General features: G+C 37.1%; 1 protein-coding gene across 3 annotated transcripts in view; it reads right to left on the reverse strand.

Moving 5' to 3' along the window:
• Positions 1-23,320, reverse strand: part of PUM3 (pumilio RNA binding family member 3) — a 39,186-nt gene extending 15,866 nt beyond the window's left edge. The window contains exons 1-12 of one of the 3 annotated variants that reach the window (XM_032291024.1): positions 23,134-23,320; positions 17,619-17,710; positions 16,046-16,264; positions 12,818-12,953; positions 12,148-12,223; positions 10,065-10,158; positions 9,736-9,802; positions 8,350-8,524; positions 7,248-7,351; positions 5,671-5,749; positions 3,744-3,842; positions 2,785-2,838 (exon numbers count right to left, since the gene is read on the reverse strand). In XM_032291024.1, coding sequence (XP_032146915.1) covers positions 2,785-2,838; positions 3,744-3,842; positions 5,671-5,749; positions 7,248-7,351; positions 8,350-8,524; positions 9,736-9,802; positions 10,065-10,158; positions 12,148-12,223; positions 12,818-12,953; positions 16,046-16,264; positions 17,619-17,700 — 1,185 coding nt within the window. In that variant the 5' untranslated portion in view covers positions 17,701-17,710; positions 23,134-23,320. Of the gene's footprint in view, positions 1-2,784; positions 2,839-3,743; positions 3,843-5,670; positions 5,750-7,247; positions 7,352-8,349; positions 8,525-9,735; positions 9,803-10,064; positions 10,159-12,147; positions 12,224-12,817; positions 12,954-16,045; positions 16,265-17,618; positions 17,711-19,165; positions 19,568-19,634; positions 20,503-23,133 lie in introns of those variants that run through there. The other 2 variants (XM_032291022.1, XM_032291025.1) reach the window with 2 other exon arrangements.
• Positions 23,321-23,951: the final 631 nt, after the last annotated feature.

A 23,951-nucleotide genomic window follows, 5' to 3' on the forward strand; every position in this document is an offset into this window, starting at 1 on the left:
GTGAACTCACAAAATTAGAATATAAAAATGAAAAAAACTAGAAAGGTATAATTATATATTGAATGAGATAAAAATCATTATTTAAAAAAGTACAGCTGCATGAGATCACAGAAATACACATGTGGCTTTCACAACACTCATCCTTTGAAATAATAAAATTATTTCCATGATGCTAATACTGTTCCAAACATTTAAAGAACACCTACTTTATGTTAATAACAAAAACACAAAAACAAAAGAAAACAAAAGCCTGTTTCCAGAGCTTGTGGCATTAGTGTCCTGGATGTTGATATAATTGTTTTAAATTTTGATAGGAATTTGATTTTTGATTATAGCCCACAATCATTCAAAGCCAGATCTGATGAATATCACAGATAATACAATTTCAACCAGAAACAATAACGAAACTGGTAATTGTAAGGTCAAAAAGACAAACTGAAGATAAACAACAAAGGTCTAACATCCTTACCACACAAAGACCAGCAACCAACTAAAAATGGGCAAAGAACATGAAGACTCGGTTCACAGAAAAGAGAAGTACAAATGTCTTTAAAGGTGTGAAATAATGCTGTACTAACTAATTAAGGATAATAATTAAAACAATGAAATGCCATTTGCCGTTTGTCCCATAGGGGATGGTGAAGACCTCTGACAGACTAATTTACCAAAGGTTTAGGGAACAGTTGGTACACTTGAATGTTGGTGAGAATGTAAAGTAGTTCAACTTCTTTAAAGAGCAATTGACAACACCTATAAAAATTTAAAATGCAGGTATGACCTGATCCAGCAATTCTAGTTCTAAGGATTTATTTCTTGCACACATGTTTCCTTGTGAGTACAAAGACTTTCATATGAGTTTATTCACTGGAGTACTAACTGTAATTTAAAAAAATCTAGAAACTACCAACATGCCCCAAAACAGGGACTTATTAAATAAATCATGGTACAGGTGTATGATGAAATAGTACAATCACTGAGAAGAGTGAGGTAGACAGATGTATAAATACTGAAATAAAATGACCCCTAATATGAATTAAGTGAAGGAAACACAATAGAAAACAATGTGCCTAGTACAAAATCACTGGTTTCAGTTCTCTTAAGTTGGACACACATAAGCATAAAATATTTCTGGATGAATACAACAGAAGCTGGTACCGAATTGAATACAAGTGAGAAACAGACAAATCTACAGGTATAGTTGGAAATTTTAACATGTTTGTCTCAGCAACTGATAGAACTAGAAAATAATAAGTCAGTAAAAACAATGATGGTATAAACACTATCAACTACTTTGGTCTAATGGACATATATAGAATACCCCACCAAACGACTCCACAATATATTATTTTAAAAATACTTAGACCATATGTTAGGCCACAAAACAGGTCTCAATAAACTTCAAAGGAACAAGAAAATGTAGACTGTATCAAGAAACCCTCAAAATCTGGAAATTAATAATTCTAAATAATCCATGGATCAAATCCATTGGTAATGTTAGTTTATCACCCCCTTAGAAACAACTCTTAGAGGTTTAAAAAGATATGTATTGTTAATTTCTGTTACCATCATGATGCCATGCTGGGATTAGGTTCTCAAAAAAACTTGGTGCTGAATTACCTGGCATAACCAAACTGCAGAATTAAAACAATCTAATTTTATTATTTAAAAATGTCATGCTACTAATACTTCCGTGAATTTTCTATTAACATTCTAGTTTTTACTCATTTTAATGTAAAGTATTCAAATTAAGAGTATCACACATAAAAATTTACTTAACAATGAATTATGAATCATAAAAAATCGCATACACTTGAAACAACTCATCAGAGAATTCCATACTTCACTTTGTTATAGGAAAGTTAGCTGCCTTCTGAATTCCTCTAATCTCTATTCCAACAGAAGACAATAGTTAAGTACACAATCACATAGCATTAATTTTAAATTGTTTGACTTAGTTTTTCAAACAAGTTGAAGTATCCACCAGATGCTAGTAGTTCTCACTGGATTTTTTTCAAAGGACAAAGTAGTTGATTATGAAATAATTTTAGTTCATCAATAAATCAGAACTTTACTGATGAACTGTTATCCATCAAATACATAAAATTTAACTCAAAAATTAAAATTTTATTTACCACATATATTCTAGTTATAGTATCCCATAGTAGCAGTATGAAAAATTATTTAATATCTAATTATATATAAACACTATTTATAAAGCAGCAAATCTCCCTGAAAAAAACTTTTTGCACCTATGAATTTCATTAGGAAAACTGTTATTGCATTTCTAAAGAACTATAAAATTTAACAACTCAAAATTTCCATAACCACACTGTAAATTTATTCTTAAAAAAATAAAAAGATACATTTTAATTTCTTCTATGGTTTTGGTCGTAAGCAAAAATACTATCAAGTTTCTGAAGTGCAATCTGGCATCGTTTACCCAGAGACTAAAATATGTACCTACCTTATCCAGGCAGTAATTCCCATGTTTAATTAACATGACTGGACAAATTCCCCAAAGATGCTAGTAAATATCAAAGAATATCTAAGGAAGGTAGAGAACTACCATAATACACTGTTAAATTAAAAAAGAAAAGAATTCATGTGGCATGATTCCCATTTTGTGTAAATAAAATATGAAAATACATGTACAGAAAAATATTATAATAAAACAACTAATAATTTTCTTCTTGGTAATTTTCTGAATTTTTCAAAATTTTCTGTAATAGATATGAATTCATCTTAAAAATAATTAGAAAAAATATGTAGTTCTATTGTACTTACATTAGCCACCTTTTCAACGTAAGTCTTCATTGTTTTCACAATCACTTTCCTGTCCTTAAAAAGTAAAGATTGTCTCACTGAGCTTTCAGTTATATATTAAGGGTATTTCATAAACATTTTAATATAATATTTATTAAGTTTTCATTTGGCATATTTTTCATTAGTAAAAATAATAGTTATGTAGCCAGAATGAAAAACTGTAACACACCAAAGAAGTTCTCTTAGAGCTATTATAAGCTTAGATGTGTATATGACAATCCATTCAGACATAAATATGGAACCATTAAGTTGCAAGTTGCAAGGCAAACCTAGTGAAGGCAGCTTTCACAGTGAGACCTGAGAGATCCCTCTTCCAAGGTCTAAACTGTCCTCAAATGCAGAGTCTAGCATACAGTTAGTACTCGTATGCATTTGTTGAACAAAATTAAATTTGCATTAAAAAAGTAGATACAGTACAGCGATCTTTTAAAGCAGAATTATGCTGACCAAGGAAATAATGATCATTTCTGTTAAACTTCTGTGATTAATAAGGATCTTTACCTTTCCCCTCACGTACTTAATACCCACAGGAGCAAATGTGCGTGGCCAGCTGTTTGTTTTCCCTTCCTATTTCCCCCTGCCATAGTATGATTATTAAATGAGAATGAAGAGCCCAATGGGTACCAAAACCTCTACAAACTAAGCTTAAATACATATTATGCTTACTTGCTTGACAGATCTCTTCCCATCCTTAATGAAACTTCAAGGTTTCTACTAAAGCAGAGAAGAAATACTAGACCTAAAGAAGATGGCTCATTCCCATCAGACCCAGAGGCACAACTTTTAGAAGATAACGTTGCTAAGCACAATATGGCAAAGATCAAAGGGGATTAAAAGTCTCAGGACAGCTAAGTCAAGCCTGAAGATAAAGTGTGGCCCTGACTTGTACAGTTTAAACACACAAGTGCTGTCACACTTACCTTGGGGGTACCGTGCCACAAGCAGTGCATGGCCACTCTGGCGCCATCGTGTGTGTGTGCCAGGTATACCACTGCTTCGCGGATGGCTTCAATCGTTTCCTAGGAAACAAATACTGTCAGGAACAGGGCTTTGCTTTATTTTCTTCTTTCTGCTGTTTTAACTGTCTGTCTACAGGGGGCAGTTATGCAGAGAGAAGGAAAGGAAGAGAGTGCAGGTAGCAAACAATTTCATTTTAGAGAATCAAACAGAAACAACCACCTCTTTCTAGAAATGTTCTTTTCCATCAAGAGCAATGAATACTGCTGGTACACAATTTCTATTAAACACAGTATCTGACTTAAACCAATGTCTGTTAAAAAAAAAAAAACACGTCACAGGCTATATGTGTAGTACAATATATTTTAAATAATTTTCCAAGAAAAAGATGCCTTGGAGGTAGTAGTGATAAGAAAGCAACTTTTAACAGAATAGTGAGATAAAGAAAATGCTCTTCCCTAAAAGAGACACATATATAATAAACAGAATCAAAACACTCGTTTTTACTGAAAAAGTTTCCTGTTTAGTTTATAACTAGATTATCACCAAAAATCATATTCTTTACCATCAACCTGCTTATATAACATTTCCTTATGAAAAATTTCTATACTAACATTTAGACTAAGACCTTACCTAAAAATGACCCGTTAGTAAAAAATCATTTAATTTCTCACAGGTAGCTTAGCTTAATTTCATCTTTAGCCTTTGCTTTCCATGTATATAATTTCTTATTTATATGTTCAAAGTCTAAGCACATAGGATGTAAATGAATTCTGGCAACTCACATCTGCAGGGCCCCATTTTAGTCTATTCCCAATTAAAAAATGTATGTTAAATAAATAAATATGAAGCCTTATGCCAGGAAAGAGAGGGTAGGTGCCTAATTTCATCAATAAGGAACAAACAATTTCACCCTAAAGTATCTTACAATCCTTTCCAACATGACTCTCAAGAGTAGTTTCAACTAACATACCTGAACTTAGGAATCTCTTCAAAGCTACCCAGATGGAAAGCCACGCATATATTCCAATTATGCTTCAGTTTTCCCCAAAGGTTTTTTTTTTTTTTAAGTCTCTTTTGAAAATGCCCCCAGTACCAGAAAAGACGACTTCAGTTCCAATGATTTTTTGCTGTTACTAAAACATTCAACACTAAAAAGATACTTTCTACCACTGAAAATATTCAAATGATCATTGTGTCATTTCTGAACATACACTCCTGCCTAGTAAATCCAGAACCGTGGGACACTCTGTTTTGCAGGAAATGAAGAGAAATCCCCAAAAGAGAAGGTACTGCTATGGTCACTGAATCACAAGCTTAGGTGGGTGGCTACCGTTGGGAAATTATTTTGCATGCCAATTTTGAGAGGGTCAAAACTCCAATGAATGTACAGTCTGGCATATTTGTTAAGTCAGTCTCATTATTTTCGTTATCCCTTGTGATTGGAAAATGAGGACAAATGGACAATGAGCTCACTGTACGATGCGACAAGCAAAGTTCAGGGAACTAAATGATGAATTCTCATTTTTATTCCCATGACTGACTAGAAGGGCAGTGCAATTTACCTTCACTCTCTGTTCTTCTATCATATAAAGCCCAGGTTTTCATGGTCCACTGGTTTTACAAACGTATCCTCCTCTAACCTTCTAATGTCAACCTAATTTTTTTTTTTGTATTGCACAGTTAAATTTAAAACTACCCAAATGCTTGAATATTCCTCCACAAGTTAGTTAATTTTTAGATTAGGTTAGCTAGTGGATACTCTCTGGATTATAATTAACATATAAAAATTCAATATGATTAGTAGACAACGTACATCAAAGCAGTTTTCAAATTTCTACAGTGCTCCTCCTCCATGTTTTAGTTTAAAAACAAAAACCAAGAACTTACTGATCTGAGTTTGGGGGGCGCATAGGTAAAAAAGTCCAAGAATACTTTATGCACTAGTGAGTGCTTAATCACAGCCTCCCTGAAAACAGAAAAACAAAACAAAAACAAAAGACACATCAGATTTGGCACTACAGTCATACAAAGATAGGAAATCTCAGAAGTCCTAAAGTAATCTAAACACGTGAAATGGTTTTATTGAATACAGTTTGTCATCAAAGACCGTATCTTTCAGAAATACTAAGATTTAAAAAATTTAGATGGCAAAATTGATTTAGTGCTATCTACAACCAAGACCTGAGTACAAATTTCTAGGATCTAATCAGCAAACCTTCAAAACATGCTCTATTCTGTTAAATGAGGCTATCTACATTTTCTTCCCCAGCACTGGACATAATGATTAGAAATCCACATGTGGACCTTTTTTTTTAAATAGTTGTTTTATTTGTGCCAACACTATTCACAATCCACCTGCTTCACAAAATAATTTTTGTAGAATGAAAACCTGAATGAACCAAACATTGTCAGCAATTGCAACAATACCTACTTAATCCGAGCCCCTTAGTGCGACACTTGGTGAATCCAGGTATACAGTGGAGGCTGATGGTCAAGCATCAAAGACCTAAAGTTCATAGGCCATATCCAAGTAGACAGCAAAAACTAACACTGCCTTTATGGGCAAAGCACTGTTCTGAGTGTTTTGGAACAACTAACCCGTTTAATCTTCATAAAAATCCTGTGACGTCTGTACTATTATTATCCCAATTTTACAGACATGGAAACTGAGGCACAGAGAGGTTTAGTTGCCTGAGGTTACACAGTTAGTAATAGTCGGGGAGTGGAGAACCAGGAGTCATACCCAGGCAGTCTGGTCCCCAAAGTTATGCTCAGCCACTCCACAATGGGACAGGTGCCACGAAGGGCACACGCACAGGCTTCTAAGTCTTAAAATCCATTTTTTATTTTTTTCTATTTTTTTAAGGCAAGGTTTCACTCTGTTGCCTAGGCTGGAATGCAGTGGCATGACCATGGCTCACTGCAGCCCAAGCAAGCCTCCTGCCTCAGCTTCCTGAGTAGCCAAGACTAAAGACGCACACCACCAAGCCTGGCTAATTTTCTTATTTTTTTTGTGGAGATGGAGTCCTGCTATATTGTCCCAGCTGGTCTTGAACTCTTGGCCTCAAGTGGTTCTCCCACCTTGGCCCCCCAAAGTGCTAGGATTATAGGCATGAGCCACTGCGCCTTGCCTACAACCAAATTTAAATAACAGATTATATTTGTGAAACTGTTTAGTATACATGGTTTCCATGTAACATTTTATTTGGGGAAAGAATGTTTCATTGCTTAAAAAAGCTCATAAATCACGACTGCATGTTAGACCATTTTATAGGGTATGATAACAGAAAAAGAAATCTTCTTTTGCACCAAGAATGGTTTCAAACCAACATTTTTGCACTCTTATTTAGGACAGATTAGTAATCGTAAGCAGGAAATATCCATCTCTTCTGGGCAACAGTTATGTAAAACCTTCCTCCTTTGAATGTCATTTGTTAAGAAAAAAACAAAAACAACTTTCTTACTTTTGGGCCATTGGAGTTAGAATCTGTTTCATTTCATCCATAATAAGCTCTAATTTTTCTGGCTGTACCTCTAACACTTTGTCCAGAGTTGGGTGATCTGCTGACTGCAACGAAAGAAGAATCAACCCCCCCTAAATTTAATCAAGTATTTCACTTCAGGACAAAGAAAAGCAATTATAGTCATTTTAAAGTAAGTTTTAACAAATATAAGATTTTCCATATTTACATAATGAAAGCTCTGCTGTATATCCCCGTGGAGTAACCTGATTAGCTGATTCTCAGTCTGTGTATCTATCAATGTATTTAAAGAGCCAGGCTAAACACCAACCAAGTTAACCAGCCCATAGTTACTCGTCAAGCACCTGGCTCTTGACTAACTATGAGATCAAGTAGTCACTTCACAAATTCTTGCCACCATATGTTTTATAATTAGTTAGATATTCCTATTAATATAACGAAGTGTTAACAAAATTAGTACAGCAACAAATTCAACCCAAGAATTCCTGACTAATGGAGGCAACCTAGGAATCAATTCATATCCCTTCAGACAAATGTATACATTTATGTTCCAAGGTTTGAAACAGATTCTTTAACATCTAGTCCAACTGCTAGCCATTCTCAAATTCAGTCCTTTTATTCTTTCCAAGGCTAGGTCTCTCTATTCCCCTTCATCTCCGGATACAATCTGAAGAAGGGCAATGCATGCACATGAAAAAACACAGGAGAAGCTAGCAACAGAGAGCCAATACTCTTCAGCCAGAGCTGGGTGGGGGTGGTTACACCACTTTGATAACTATTAGGAGTCTTCTCCCTCAGTCTGACTGTAAAAAGAGAAGTACTGAAGCGCTCTACACAGAGCACTCAGGAGAGGAACAAAAGTTTTATTTGAAGAGGATTTAAAGCCAATGCTCTGGAGAAAGACAAGCCTACTTGCTCACTACACCAGAGACAAAATAAAGCATAAGGGAAAATCAAGGGCACAAGATGGTCTCTTAAAGCACCAGCCGAGGTAAAAATACATTCTCAAAATAGGGCACTGGAAGTTAAGGAAGAGCCTATCAAAAAAGTAAAAATACTAGAAAAAGATTTCTGGAGTTGTCACCTTGTAAAGCTGAAACGTGTTCCCATAGAGCTCTTCCGTCAGCGCGTTCCTCTGCTCTAAAATGGCTTTGTCATTGTATGCATACTCCACGATGGCTGACGCTTCCGCATGCCGCAGCATCTTCCTCACGTGGCCTTTAAAACTTCTGATTATCTCTGCAATCTGTGGTTTACTTCTACACGCAACACAATCATGGAAAAAATAATGATGGAAGGAGAAAGCTGGGTGACAATAAAACACAACTTACTTCTCCCAAGACCAATTCATCAATCTGTGTGTATGTGAGTCTCCCATAGAGACAGGCTTATGAGTAGGAACTAAACTACCTTGTATTTCCACTTCAAGCTTTAAGCAGCTCCACAGCCAGCTTGCCTAGGTTTGAAACCTGGTTTTGCTTACCAGCTGAAAGACGCAGAGGAAGTTATTCAACCTCGATGCCTCAGCTCCTTCATTCAAAAAGCAAAAATAAGGTTGCTCTGAGGAGTCTATGAGCTAGCATGCATTGAGAAGTGTGACTGGCACATAGTAAATGCTCAGTAAATGTCAGTTCCCATTAAACTGTTCTGCTTGAAAAAAAAAGTAGAGCAGGAAAAAAGATAAAAGCCATATATTCAGGGAAACGGAAAATCATATTCTAAGATTCTTTTGGAAAATGGGACTTAGTCACAAGTATTTTAACTATATCCTAAAAGAATCAAACAGCTGGTAATTACAGCTAGGGAAACATTTCTGAAAATTTTGTCAACTGCATATATTATACTTTTTTGTTGTTGATTATCATATTCTAGCACATTACTATACTCAAAAAGATTGGTCAAGACAAGTATTAATTCTATTTAATTTAGGAAATTCTCCCATCTTGACATGTTCTAACCTACTGACCCTGTATTAGTCTACTTACCTGCCCCTCCCCACTGTCTACCCTCTTAATACTGGCGGCCAATTACAAGTTAATTATTTCATTTTTCCTCTTCTAGAGGTTCAAGATAAACATCCATAAATCATCCATCAAGCAAAATTATTTTTACGATACTACAGTACCAGTCTATTTCAAAAGTGCTTATTTGTTGCTATCTTTAAAACTTCTGAATTCCAACAAATCAGAAGCTGAGGGTATACCTCCATCAAAGTCATAAATTTCAAGGAGATGTGCAAGACATCTCTGATGTATCTCTTTAGGAATGATGAAGGCAGTACCATAATTTTAAATTAATTCCAATAATTGTACGTAAGATGATACTCTCTAAAAACAACACAAGCATCTGCTGAGCACTATTACTATTGCTTCTAAACACCACAGACATACTGTCTCACATCTGAGCACAGTTGGCATCTATGCCTTCAAAAGACAAAGAAAAAATGTATTTTATAAATACAACAACTTACCCATACATAAGAAATTTCTTAACAATATTTCTGGAATATTTCGCTTTACTTAATTCTACCAAATCACCTGAAAAACAAAAATACATTACAATGACTTGAGATCTCATTTCAGCTCTCTGGAAACAAAGGAAGGAACTAAATAAATGCACAATCCTGGAAACACAACTAATTCTCAATTTGTCCCAGGCAAGGAAAAAAAACAAAATAAAAAAGGATCTGAGAAGACACACCTAAACAAAAACTATTTTCTAGAACACTCTTGGGTATTTCAAGAGAAAACAAATGACTTATTACAAATGACAACATAATCTTCAGTGTGTAACAAATACCTCGCAATTCTTCAAAAGCCTGTTTTCTCTGTTCTTCATTACCATACTGAATGTAACACTGGATCACACGAGTTGAATCATGTGCAAATGCAATCTGTAGGAAAAAGTTTGAGTTAGACTAATTCTCTTCTAAGAGTTATGTTTCTCATTACTTTTTTATTGCGACCTCTTCTGGAATTTCTTTTTAGAAAAAAGGTAGTCTTCATGGATAAAATCAAACCTATATTACTGAGAACTACTTGTTTTAGTTATCAGAACATCACTCGTTTGATGCCTACCATATTTAATAGATATAAATAATTAATAATGGCATTGAGGCAAGGATAAATTTAACCATTTTGCAAGACTCCTATCACTGTAATTAAAACCAAATCAATCCAAACTATCTGATGATTATATGGACTATACTTCTCATTGCTTTAATAGTTACCGTCCCTAAAAGGGAAATATTTCTGTTTAAAAGGTCTATTACACTGTATGATTTTTATGTAAGTGATCGAAGAATGTCTGGCTTTGGCAATCAGAAGTATACCTATGAGATCAATGTAAAGTCTTCCTACAGAAAGAAATATAACTATAGCCGTACACATTGGCAATTATATAAGTTAATCATCCATTTGTCACATTTTCATTACAATTCCTGCACATACATCCAGTTCTATTTCTAGAAGAACTGTTGTGTTCTGAATCTGATCCTCTAACCCATTCCTCCTCATGACTATTGGAAGGACCCACTGATCAATTTTCTAGAGCACTGTCTACAAATCATCATGCAAAATTATTTTTACTATGCTACAGTACCAGTCCACTTCAAAAGTGCTTATTTGTTGCTCGCTGTGTCTTTAAAATTTTTGAATCCAACAAATCAGAAGGTGAGGGTATACTTCCATCAAAGTCATAAATTTCAAGATTTGTAAGACATCTCTGAAGTATCTTTGTAAAAAGTAACTCTGTTTTTGTGCCTATATTAAGCATCTATTATATAACTAACATAGGTACCTTAAACATAGTGTTCTCATTCATATCTCAAAGCAACCATAAGAATGAGCTGTTATTATTTCCACTTTATAGATGAGGAAAGTAAGGTTATCAGAAGGAATTAGATCCTTCTGTTACCCCAAGGAAGAACGTTTACTTCTCTCAGTCCCAGACACATTAAATATACAAGGATAATGACATATAGTAAATGACACAGTGCATGTGCTGGTTAACACAATTCCCAGCCTATAAATAATCAATACATAGATTACTGTTATTGTTCAAAGGCATGCATATTTTAAGCAGCCCAATCAGGATTTGAATACCAAACTCACTTCTAAGACCATGGTCATACAGCTGTGACCTCAGGGTAGTTGAGAAAGAATCCTAAGTGAAATATTTATGAATTACAAGAGCTGAGAGGGCAGTTCTATCCTAAAAGATTCTGCTGAATTTATAAGAAAGCAGCAGCTGATGACTTGCTATTTTCCTTCAAACTGTAACATAGCATCTGGTTAAACCCATGCATCTGATTTGGTAAAGGCTGCCCCTCTAGGTGTCGTAAAACTATTAGATCTGTTGTCTTCCAAGCCATTATATATTAATCCAAATACACAAGGGTCACTAGAAATTTTTTACAAGACAGGATTAAGCAGCAACAATGAAAACTACTTTAGAATTCTTAAATGATTATATTTTACTTAAAGATTTTTGCATGTTTACAAAAGCATGAAAAAAAGAAAGAATATGATTACATTACAAACATAAAAAAGTTGGCAATTGAGAACATCCTAAATTATATGGAGTTCAGAGTAAGACACTCAAACAAATACTACTGAACTAATAAACTCCTTGAGATAACTTTAAGGGAACAATGGTTTATTTTATGTAAATTATTTAAAAACGACACAGCCAACTAATAATCTTTTCAAAACTCCCCAGCAGTAAGGTCCCCCACAATTAAATTTTTATGTAGTCAGTGTTATGGAATGTATTTGAAATTTTTGGCCAAATAAACTGGAAATAATGACATTCACCTGTCATGAATGGTCAGCTACTCCTGAGAGTCAGGAGACCTCAACTGTTTAAAGTATGTCCTACTTACAGTTTTAATTTTCCCTTGAATCAACTTCTGCAAGTCACTCATCAACTTTACTCTTTTTTCTTTGTCACAGTCTTTTCTACAAATGAGAAGAGGAAGCAAACACAGTGTTAAGTAAAAAGGTTATTTTAAACACACAAAATTAAAAACCATACCAGTTCTCCAAGTTCAGCATGATTTTCTTTTCTAAGGCAGCAAACCTCTGACATTAAAATTACTATTTCAGAGCAGCCAGACAAAAGTAATTTTCTCAAAGGCAGAAACTCATCTCACAAGGTATAATTTTATGTATCAATCCAAATCTTAACAGCCAGAACTTCAGAAGTAAAAAAAAACAATAAAACAAATCTAAGATACCAAAGACTTAAGTATCTCAAAACCTAGCTGATAAGAAATTGTCCTTTGTTTTCTCAGATCTCTCTCAGGAAGAATGTCAAATTTATTTCAACCTCATACATTTTCATAAGCATATCCAATGCCATCGTAATGATTCTACACATTTCTGCAATGGGCAGACATCCAAGTACTGATGTTTCTACTGGGGTGTCATGAAGACTCCCTCAATAACGCAACTGTTACGTCATTTATTTTAAGACATCTCACTATTTACAAGGTACACTTCCTTCTCCAGTGTCGCAAAGGGACTAACAAAGACGTCTTTAGGTAGAATTACCTTCTTAAAATCTCCCAAATCTGCTTTGACCGAACAACAATGTCATAGTTGGTTTTATCACTGAGTTGTCTGCTTTGCTTCAGTTCCTTCTTCTTCTTTTTGAAGTCATCCCACTTGGGTTTCTTGGCTGCTGATTCTAGTTATTATAGAAATTATTTTCAATTACATTCAATATTCTGAGTGCCATAAACCAATACAAATTAGGTATAAAGGGCAATCACTAATCAGGATCAATGCTCATTCTGGAAGCTATAAAGGGGAACATACCATCCCCCATAAACTTATGTTTTACTTCACTTTCTGAGCAGTTTGTACATTTTATGTTTGGTTAAATTTAAATCTTTCTTAATTCTTCTAACAGAATATCTATTAAGAGAAAAAGACATTAAAATAATTATAAAAGTAACTATAATATTTTAAATATCTTTTTCAATTGTAAAATAAAATTCTACTTTTTAAGATTAAGATCACTGGACTTTAGGTATAATCAACTTTCAATGAAAACAAAAATTAGACCTATTTCCTATAGGAAATAGGAAAACAAAAATTTCCTATTTCCAATGCAAATAGGAAAAACAACTTCAAAAAATGCACTGTTCTGAGTGCTGTTGTATATTAAGTCATTTATTTCTTACAACAATCCCAAGAGGTAGGTACTAGTATTATCCTCCCTTCTATGGTGAGGAAAAAGAACCAAGCTGTCGAGTCTCTGAGGCCACACAACCCGCAGTGATGGAACTAGGATTCAAACCTAGAAACAGTCCTCTGCTGTCTTAGTCATGGCAATGCACAACCAAAATTTTCAAGTTCGCCACAAATACAGTGATACGACAAAAGTCGAGTGTCTATCACGACATTTTTGTCTTCCAAATCCAAATAACTTACCAATTGAACTAATGATGCCAAACAAAGGACGACTTACTATAATGGGTATTTTTTACATGAGTATCCTGCATAGAATCTTTTGGGGGAATTAGTCACTTCTAAATATCTCCCCTTCTCTATAAAAAACACTTAGAAAAACGCAAAAAAGAGAAACCCTATAGAACCAAAACCTAGCTATAACCACTTATGTTCCTCTTGATTTTTCTCCATGTATGTTTTAATCTTTAAAAATGTGGCTGGGTGCAGTGGCTTACGCCTGTAATCCCAGCACTTTGGAAGGCTAAGGTAGAAGGACCGCTTGAGGGCAGGAGTTTGAGACCAACCTGGGCAAAATAGTGAGACACTGTCTCTACAAAAAATTAAGTTAAAAAATTAGCCGGGTGTGGTGGTACACACCTGTAATCCCAGCTACTTCAGAGGCTGAGGCAGGAGGATCACTTGAGCCCAGGAGGTCAAGGATGCAGTGAGCCATCATCATGACATTGCACTTCAGTTTGGGCAACAAAGTGAGACCCTATCTCAAAAAAAGAAAAAAATTCAGAATCTGTCTTCACTTAATATGATTAGATTATGTGTTTTCATAACATTCCTCAATAACATAATTTTTAATGGCCACACAATATGCTACAATGTATTTATTATTCCCTTATTGTTTACTCGTATATTCCCTGCCTGGAAATACAAAAGACTATAGGCAACAGAGGGCATATTTACCATTAGATTAATATAGTATCCTTTACTACACAACAGAGGATAGCAACTGATCCAGGGCTAATTTACTTCCATAAATATTTGGGTGCCCCGGACATATGCCATGCTAGGCTGCAGGACATTTACCAGTGTGGGAGTTGTCTAGTACCCAATCTCTCATGTTATTCTATCAGTCTAGTTACTGATACAAAAATATGAGGAAATGAAATCAAGAGTCCCATTTTGAGATATCAGGAACATATCTCCTATAGCAAAAGAAATCACGGTTTTTCTCACACCAATGTGAGAAATGAATGTATATGTCTTTAAAATGCAGGTGTCAAAAACTCCAGTAGAGAAAGGAAGATTTGGGTTATATTAGAGAGGCTAGGAAAGACAGTGAAAAGACAGGCCTGAAGAGAAACTACTGGCGGTCAGGGAGGAGGAAGATGAGGGAAGAAGAAAAAATGAAAAGAGATCGAAACTGGAGCCTGAGAAGATCCTACAGCCCTAACGAGAAACAATGCCATTTCCCCTCTTTCCTCTCTCCCTACCTCTTGGTCTTAAGGCTGCTGTCCCTCTGGTAAGCAGCCCTTAGGCAAGGTAAAAAGCATGCACCACGACTAGGAATGGCACTGAGAAGACCATCCCCAGTAGTCTCAGCTGGTAATAAAGGGGCAGTGTTCGGATATGCTGGGATGGGGAAAAAGGGAATAAAAGGCACCAGAAAAATTCTCAGGATGTTGCAAACAAAGTAATGATATGACAATCCATGTACCATGGAAGCTGCTTGTTTGAGATCGGTGTAGGATAATGCACAACAGTGGAACGTTACACTATAGAGAGCAAAGCTCCGGGTTAGAAATGACCCACTGAACATCATGACAGAGATGAGCAGTTTGTTTCAACAGACAAGCAGGAGACCTGCCGATACTGCCTATCAGTGACCAACTTGTCCTGAACCAATTAAAATCAAATCTGTCATGAGTACACAACACCTTCTCTGGAACTGCTATGGATCTGCGCCATCAGATGGGTTGACTGTATTAGACTGGCCTAGATTCTGTGAAGGCAGGGTCTGTATGTTTCTTGCTCACCAAAGCATCCTTAGCCAAGGCTGACACTTAGCTGGGGACAGACTGATTATTTAAGGCCATAATTCTATGATGATTAGTTGGGGCCTGTATCCTTACTGACTGTGTGTGTGTGTGTGTGTGTGTGTGTGTGTGTGTGTCTGTGTGTGTGCACGCGTGCGCGCACGTGCACACACTTGCCCTATCTCATGCTACATAGAAAACTCAAATACTTGTTGAATGAATAAATGAATACATTTTAGCTTATAGAAAGAAATGCTTTATTGAGGTTTCGTGGTATAAAGCCATTACAATTTATTACAATTTATCTTCACTCCATGGCTAAAGAAATTCAGAAAAGGGCTAAGAAATAAACTCTAAGCACCAGAGAGAAATTCTGAGCATGAAAGATGCTTTGTTGTTTGTTTAAGCCCATCTACCTGTCCCAAAACATTACCTGCCAAGCAACAAGAATGGGAGCTCTCTAATGCACCTCCAAAGTACCTGCGCACAAAGGTTCTAGCTAGTTCAGGCAGGACGAGGACTCTGCAAAGACCATGCTGAACCAATGCGTACTTACCATCGCTTTTACCATCTGGCTGAAATTTTCTCTTCTTGTTGAATTTATTTGCCTTCTGGAATTTGTTCTTTGGTGATTTGTCCCCTTGCTGCTTATTCTTGAACTGTTTCATACCCCTTTTCCCAGGTTTTGTGATACTTTTCTCAAAGTTGTTAGATGTGATTTTAGATCCACCTTCCTTAGCAGCTTTCCTTGAAATTGCCTTTGAAGAACCAGAATCTAATGACAATAGGAATTATAAGTTCAGTGATTGTGGGCCCAAGTCTCTTTTATCCATTGGACTATATTCATTACAGAAAATAACGCTCTTTAATACTAATACCTTGTCTTAATCTCAAATACACAACATACAGCCTTTTGAGTAGAACTGGATTAAACAATCAAAACCAAATTAAAAATTTCCCTGATTATAAAACTAATACAGGTTCATGATTAAGAAACCTAGAGAGTAGAGAAATAGAAAATAAAAGCTACCCATTATTCTGCCACTAGAGATAACCACTGGGGTCAATTTGGTATATTTCTCTACTTTTAAGCAAACAGCAGAGATATTATTTCTACACCTTTGTATTTTGCTTTAATGATGGTGTAGACAGAATTTTCAACAGTTCACTAACCGAAGTCTTAGAATAAAATGAATATTCTTGAATTTGGAAAGTATATAATAAGAACATATAAAATGTTAATTTTCAAATTTTCTAGTTTTAAGAAAACAAAATTTTAAAGCCTATAATAAAAATATTTGATACAAACTTTTGGTCCAGAAGGCTTACAAATTAGTACCTAACAAATGAGATACAAACAGGACTGGCTACACTTTAAGGAAACGTTAGTCGTTTGTACAGTTCCCTGACTTTTCTATTTTACAATACTGACACCTGATGGAATAATAAAGACATCACTGTTATAAATTCGGAACCTAAGAGTATTTGGCTCATAAGCAGTATGTATTAAACAGTCCTAATTTATCAAAGGTTAAAATAAAACGTATGGTGAACTAGTGAGAATAAAATGAGGCAACAGCAGCAGTGACTGAGATCAGGAGTCTTTCATGAGTAAAGCATTCCTCAATTATTCTGCCAATTTCTTTTTTTTTTTTTTTGAGACAGAGTTTCACTCTTGCTACCTAGGTTGGAGTGCAATGGCACAATCTCAGCTCACCGCAACCTCCACCTCCTGGGTTCAAGCAATTCTCCTGACTCAGCTGCCCAAGTAGCTGGGACTACAGGTGCCACCATGCCCAGCTAATTTTTGCATTTTTTTTTAGTAGAGACGGGGTTTCACAATATTGACCAGGATGGTCTCGATCTCTTAACCTTGTGATCCATCCGCCTCGGCCTCCCAAAGTGCTGGGATCACAGGCGTGAGACACCGCGCCCGGCTGGCAACTTCTTAAGTGTCTAAATGTCATGAGCAACATGTTATCTCATACACAATAACAAATACTTCTTCCTACTCTTTTAATCCTAATCCTAGCCAATGAATACAAATTGAAATTTGCTACATGCCCCCATCCCCCAATTATAATAGCCCAACACCCACACAGGAAGCATGTTTTGTATGCCTATCTTACCACTATTTTTATGAAATCTGGTTTTATCTTGTGATGTCTTTGTACTCTTTCCTGTGAATTGCTTTTTCCCTTTGACTTCCATTGTAGCAACTCTGGAAAACAAAAACCAAAACCAAAATCAATCACCGCATTTCTCCTCATCAGGTAAGAGTCGTTAAGTAGTCATTGCCACATTTAATCCTTCAGTTTACAAACACGATACAAATCAGCCAGATACAGAAGGGCAACTACTTAAATCCAGCAATTATGCAATCAGTGTCTCAGATTTTAAACTGAAAATGAACAAGGTACCAATACAAAAACTAAGAACAACACGCACCCTGGCCAGTGTTTGATACATACAAAAGCAACACTTCACTTCCGCAATAGTACTGGCTAAAGTAGACCACTACTGACACCAAGTAAAATAAGCATCAGAGTTTGCATTTTGTAACCTGGAAAGACTAGGGGATGAGTAACTGACAAAATTACAGCTTGATTTCTTGGAGCCTAAAAAGCCAGGCACAAACAATAGGCTGCAGGTACCACTACACACATTTAATATAAGACAATAAAGGATTATCTGAAAGATCCCTATGTAACCCAACACAGCTAAAACAAAGATTAGCATTCAATGTTCAATTTGTGCTTGTTTTAGAGGCAGTCAAGTAATGGGTAGTGAACTCCAAAATAAGATTATGTTGAAATATTTACTATTTCATCCAAAGGAATTTGTCTAATAGGTGATTTATAGGCTACTGAGACACCATGGTACACAGGATAAACATGTTATAACCCCTCACCTACCCAAGGTCCCTGAAAGCTGCAGAACAGATCAAGAGCAAAAGCCATTTGGCTCATTTCACTACTTTCCAAAGTTGGATGATCAACTCATTTCAAAGCTGACTCTAAACAACAGATGTTAGGGATCCCCAGACAATACCAGATACTTCTAGATTAGAATTTCCCATTCAAGGAAACTAATTTCTCAGGATATTAGCATAAGAGAAAAGAAGGGTTCAGGGAAAAATATATTTGGGACACAGTAAGTTAAATGACAACAATCAGCCCATAAGAAAATACGTAAATTTTAGATTCTTTAATTTGCTAATATAAACTATCCACTGCCAAGCAAAGGCTAAAGGATGCAGCATTTTTCAACTCCAGCTGAACCACTTTCTCCTGGAACATCGTAAAGGAAAAGCAGGGTTGCAAGGAGTACTCTCGAAAGTGCTGTTCTAATCTAGACTTTTCTAATGATTCTGAAAAATGGACAGCCCCTGAATTTCTCAGCTCAGGGCAGTCAGGACTGAAGGGTCATATTACTACTTGGCTATAGCCATCATAACCACACCTGCATCTCTTAGCTCTTCTATGCATGCAGTTTTCTAAGAATCCACTCATTTATGTATTTTCTCTGTACATTTGTTCTAATCTTTATTTTGAAATAATTTTAACTTTACAAAAGAGTTGAAAAGATACAGAGTTACCGTACACCCTATTCTCAGCTCCCCTCATGTTAACATATAATACTGTTAACTAAGCTACAGGGTTGAGTTGGAGCTTACCAGTTTTTCCACTAATATCCTCTTTCTGCACCAGGATACACTGAATCTGGCCATGAAGTCTCCTTTGTACTTTGTAGAATATTCCTCATTTGGGGTTTGCCTGATGTTTTCTCACGATTAGGCTAAGGCTACACATTTTTTGGAAGACTACTGGAGGTCAAGTTCTCTTCTCATAGTAACCTATCAGGAGGTACATAACATTAACGTGACTTACTACTGTTTGTTAACTTTAATCACTTGGTCATAGTGTTTTCCAGGTTTCTCCACTGTAAAGTTGCCATTTTTACCTTTCCATCTTTATTAGATGCAAGCCACCAAGTCCAGCCCAAACTCAGAGGAAAATAAAACTTCCCAGAGGGAGGGGTACTGAAAAACCCAGGCCTATGTTAAACCACCACAGCAATTAATAAACATTTTAGACAAGACGTTTGGAGAATACTTAGACATCCTATGTCCTCTTAAGTCTTACCTGCTAACTTTAGCATTGGTCAGTGGATTTTGCCTGCAGCAATGACTGCGTTTGTTTGAATGGTGATCTTCTATTTCTCTTATTATTTTTACGTATGTTATTTTGAACTTTTCAGTAGGGAAGACTTGTCCCATCTTTTCCATCTATTTACTTGTATAATATAGTCTCAGACATTTCATTCCTTGGTTATAAACCAATACCATTGTTATTTTGTTGCTCAAATAATTCCAGCTGCAGATAGTGGGAGTTTTTCAGGTTGCTTCTGTGTCCTTCTGACATGGCCCACATGTTTTATTTTGTTTTTTAATGCACAGCCTCATTTCCTGGCACTAGCTCCAGGTTCATTCTGTATTTTCCTTAACCTAGCCCTGAAATCAGCCACTTCTCCAAGGAATCCTGGTTTCTTTCATTGAGAATGGTATTTAAAAACCAAGATGTGAGTGCTAGGTGTGCTTGTTGTCACGGAGGTGTCCCTGTTTCTAAGTCCTTTCAGCAGACAGACTCAGGAAATACATATATGTATATTAACCTATGCACATGCACATACCTATATTTATTTTTATATCTATTAAAATAACATGAAGCTCATACTGATGTCTCCAAACCTAATCAGGCACCACAGGTTTCATTCCAGGCATCTCCTCTTGCTCATTTGTAACTTCTTTCTCTGACAGTGAGCAACTTGCTTCCCACCATCTACAACTTATTATACATATGTTCAACCCTACTATACACGTATGGTTTCAGAATTGCTAATCTGTACCCCATGAGAAATAAATTTACGACGACAGTACAGTGTTGATGTACAGTTCTTTTTTGTAGCCATTTAAAACATTTTTCCAAGTTACTTAGAGGCTTGCATGGTGGCTCACACCTGTAATCACAATACTTTGGGAGGCCAAGGAGTGTAGCTCATTGAGACCAGGAATTTGAGACCAGCCTTGCCAACATAGCAAGACCTCATCTCTAGAAAAAAAATTTAAAAATTAGTCTGGTGTGGCAGTGCACGCGTGTAGTCCCACGTGCTTGGGAAGCTGAGGCAGGAGAAGGGCTTGAGTTAAGGAGACAGATGCTGCAGCAAGCCATGATTGTGCCACTGCACTCCAATCCGGGCAACAGAGACCCTGTTGTTTTTTGTTGTTTGTTTTTTTTAAAAAAGCTACTTAGGGCCAAGCGTGGTAGCTCATGCCTGTAATCCCAGCACTTTGGGAGGCTTAAGCAGGTGGGTTACCTGAGGTCAGGTGTACGAGACCAGCCTGGCTAAACCCTGTCTCCACTAAAAATCCAAAAATTAGCTGGGCGTGGTGGTGCACACAGGCAATCCCGCTACGCAGGAGGCTGAGGCGGGAGAATCACTTGAACCCGGGAGGCTGCAGCGAGCTGAAATTGCACCACTGCACTCCAGCCTGGATGACACAGTGAGACTTCCTTTCAAAAAAAAAAAGCTACTTAGATCACCCCTTCACTCCCTCACTGTCTTTAGTGACGTTGTATGTTTATGATACAGCTTAACTGATTTGCCACAGTCTGCATTTCATGTCCAGAAATGCTGGCAGGTTTGTTAAATGTGCATATAGTCAAGTTCACTCTTCCTGGTGTATAATTCTATGGGCTTCAACAAATGGCTAAGAGTCATGTATCCACTACCACAGCATCTTACAGAAAAGTCCTACCCCTCTAAAAAATGCCTTGGTGCTGTTCCTTTGTAATTAACTCCTTCCCTCTTCCCTGACTGCCACCAATCAGGTTTTCATTCCTGTTTTGCCTTTTCCAGAATGTCATTCATGTACATGGAATTATACAATATGTAACTTTTCAGGATTTGCTTCTTGCACTCTGCAAATGCAATTTGCTCGGGGACCCTGTATCTTCATAACCAATCATCGCATTCCATAGTGTCTCTTTGTCCTTTCCTTCTATTACCCCATTCGGGCTCTGGTTACCTCTTGCTCAGATTATTTTCTTTAGATCCAATCTATTTTGAGCCACTTTCTGTGGCCTGACTAATCTTCCACTAGCAAACCTATTTCACGTCATTTCCATGCTCCAATAGCTTCAAAGCTTTCCCACTGCCTTCAGGAAAAAGTTCCAACTCAGGCATTCACAACCATTCAAAATGTGGTCCTAATTCAACTCACCTATCCACACGACAGAGGAGCCAATCTTTCTTCTTATCCTTTATCAGCATAGCGAAGTCTAAAGCCATTCTCTCTGCCAACACAATTCCTACCCATTTTTCAAATTCAGTTTAAATGACATTTTCTTACAGACCAACATCTAAAATGTTAGCATTCCTCAAATCTTTGTCCTAGTGAACTTCCCTTCTCTCTCCACACTTCTCCCTAGGTGGTCTCATCCAATCTCCTGGCTTTTTATGCTTAGTACTCCCAAATCATGTCTCCATTATGAACTCCTCCTTGGGCTCCAAATCTGTGTATAACTGCTTATCTGACACCTGTTATTATGTGTCTAACAGTCCCCTTACACTTAATATGTACAAAACTCAATTCTCTATATTTCTACTGCAAACCACCCACAAACAACATATTATTTTCCCCTGCCCTATTGTCCCTCATCTCAGCCAATGGCACATCGTCTACTTCACTGCTCAAGTAAGAAACGTACGAGTTACCCTTGACATTTTCCTCTCCCTTGTTTGCCCCACTGAACCATAAGTTCTCTTAAATCCCCCGTAAGTCACCTCCCTAATACAAACAATACAATCTCTTGAGATTCCAAATTAAATACATTTATCAATACAATACAATCTCTTGAGCTTCCAAATTAAACACATTTTCTAAAGAGAACCAGGGCCTATTCATGATTTTAACTTGCTTATAAGCCTTCAATGTTTTCTACACATGGTAACAGGAACGGAAATGTTTTCCTACAGTATAGAAAAAAAATCCCCATCATGATCTTCAAGGCCCTACAGAACCTGGTTCCACTCTATCCCTCTAACTTTATCTTGTACTCTAACTTTCACTGTACTTCTTCCTAGCTCCCACCTCCGGGACTTAGCCCATTATTGCCTCTGCTTGAAGTACTCCCTGGGCTTCCAGATCTCCAGGCTGCCTCTCTTCATGCTTTAGATTTCCGCTTAAAGATCACTTCTTCAGACTTCACTATCTCCCAAATCAGCACCCAGTTTGTTTCCTTCCAAGCACTTACAACCTGCAACTGTTCATTCAGACTGTAAACTCAGCATCTAGCTCTGGAGTAGGTGTTTGTGAAACGGCACAGGCTGATCAGACCGAGCACGGGCTGGGATTCTGGAGTGAAGCTAGTTCAATCTAACCCAGCACCAGGGCAACCTGCTGGGGGAGAGATCGGAGCCCTGCCCTCCTTGCCAGGCTCCCGTCAGTCCCGAACTCCTGACCCAGAAAGAGGTCACGGAAGAATGCCCAGTGGACAACAGCCCGGAGAGACCTTCCCGACCCCAGCGCCCGGCAGGATGCGAACCCTTCCCAAGAGCGACCGCTGAGCAGGCCACACTCACCGCACACGTGGGGCAGAAGCAGCTAGCGCGCCGGATACCCACCACAGCTTCGCTTCCGCTTCCTTGCTTTGCTCCGCCCTAGGGCCGCTTTTTTCTTCTTCCCCAGCAGATCAGTGACTAATAGGTGGAGCTTATCAGAAAAATACAAAAATTCGGAGTTCCCATTGGTCCGCTGCTGTTAAGCCGTCTCTTGAGCCGTGAGGGTTTTGTCCCTTAAAAGGATCCGTGGGGCAGAGGATGCGACACGGGCTACGCGAAATGACGTCATTAACCCTGTCGCTTCCGTGCTGGAAAGAAAAGGAGAGCTGTTGCGAAGGTGAACTTCGGTAGCTGAAGGAGAGATTTCACTGGCGCGGTTAATAAAGGACGGTTAATCCCATACTCTGAACTAATATTGAAGTAGCTGAAGTTTTTAAAGTGTGTTAATTTGTGTCATTTCTGAACAGTCCAGCATGGAGGATAACAAGGGTATCGTGAGTCGATTTGAACTGTAATGACGTTTTTTTCACTAGCTGTGTGGCTCTGGGTTAATTACTAAATTTTTCTGAGCCTTGGTTTCCCGATCAATAAAACAGAAATAATTAAGTTATACGTGCAAAGCGCTTAGTATGGAACGCTCTTCATAAATGTTTGCCATTTTAATGTCTGCTCATGCCTGTATAGTGCTGTTATTCCATATTCCACCTCAGGAAATAAGTTTGTGGTTAGGATATATGCCACGTTTTCCAGATGAAGAAACTGACACCACAAACTTGGTCGTGCCAAACAACAAAATTTTATTCTCTAACAGCTCCAGAGGCGAGAAGTCCAAAATCAAG

This window comes from Sapajus apella, unplaced genomic scaffold (genome assembly GCF_009761245.1).
Source record: "Sapajus apella isolate SASKATOON/1434 unplaced genomic scaffold, GSC_monkey_1.0 scaffold24, whole genome shotgun sequence".
In the NCBI taxonomy this organism is placed as follows: Eukaryota; Metazoa; Chordata; class Mammalia; order Primates; family Cebidae; genus Sapajus; species Sapajus apella.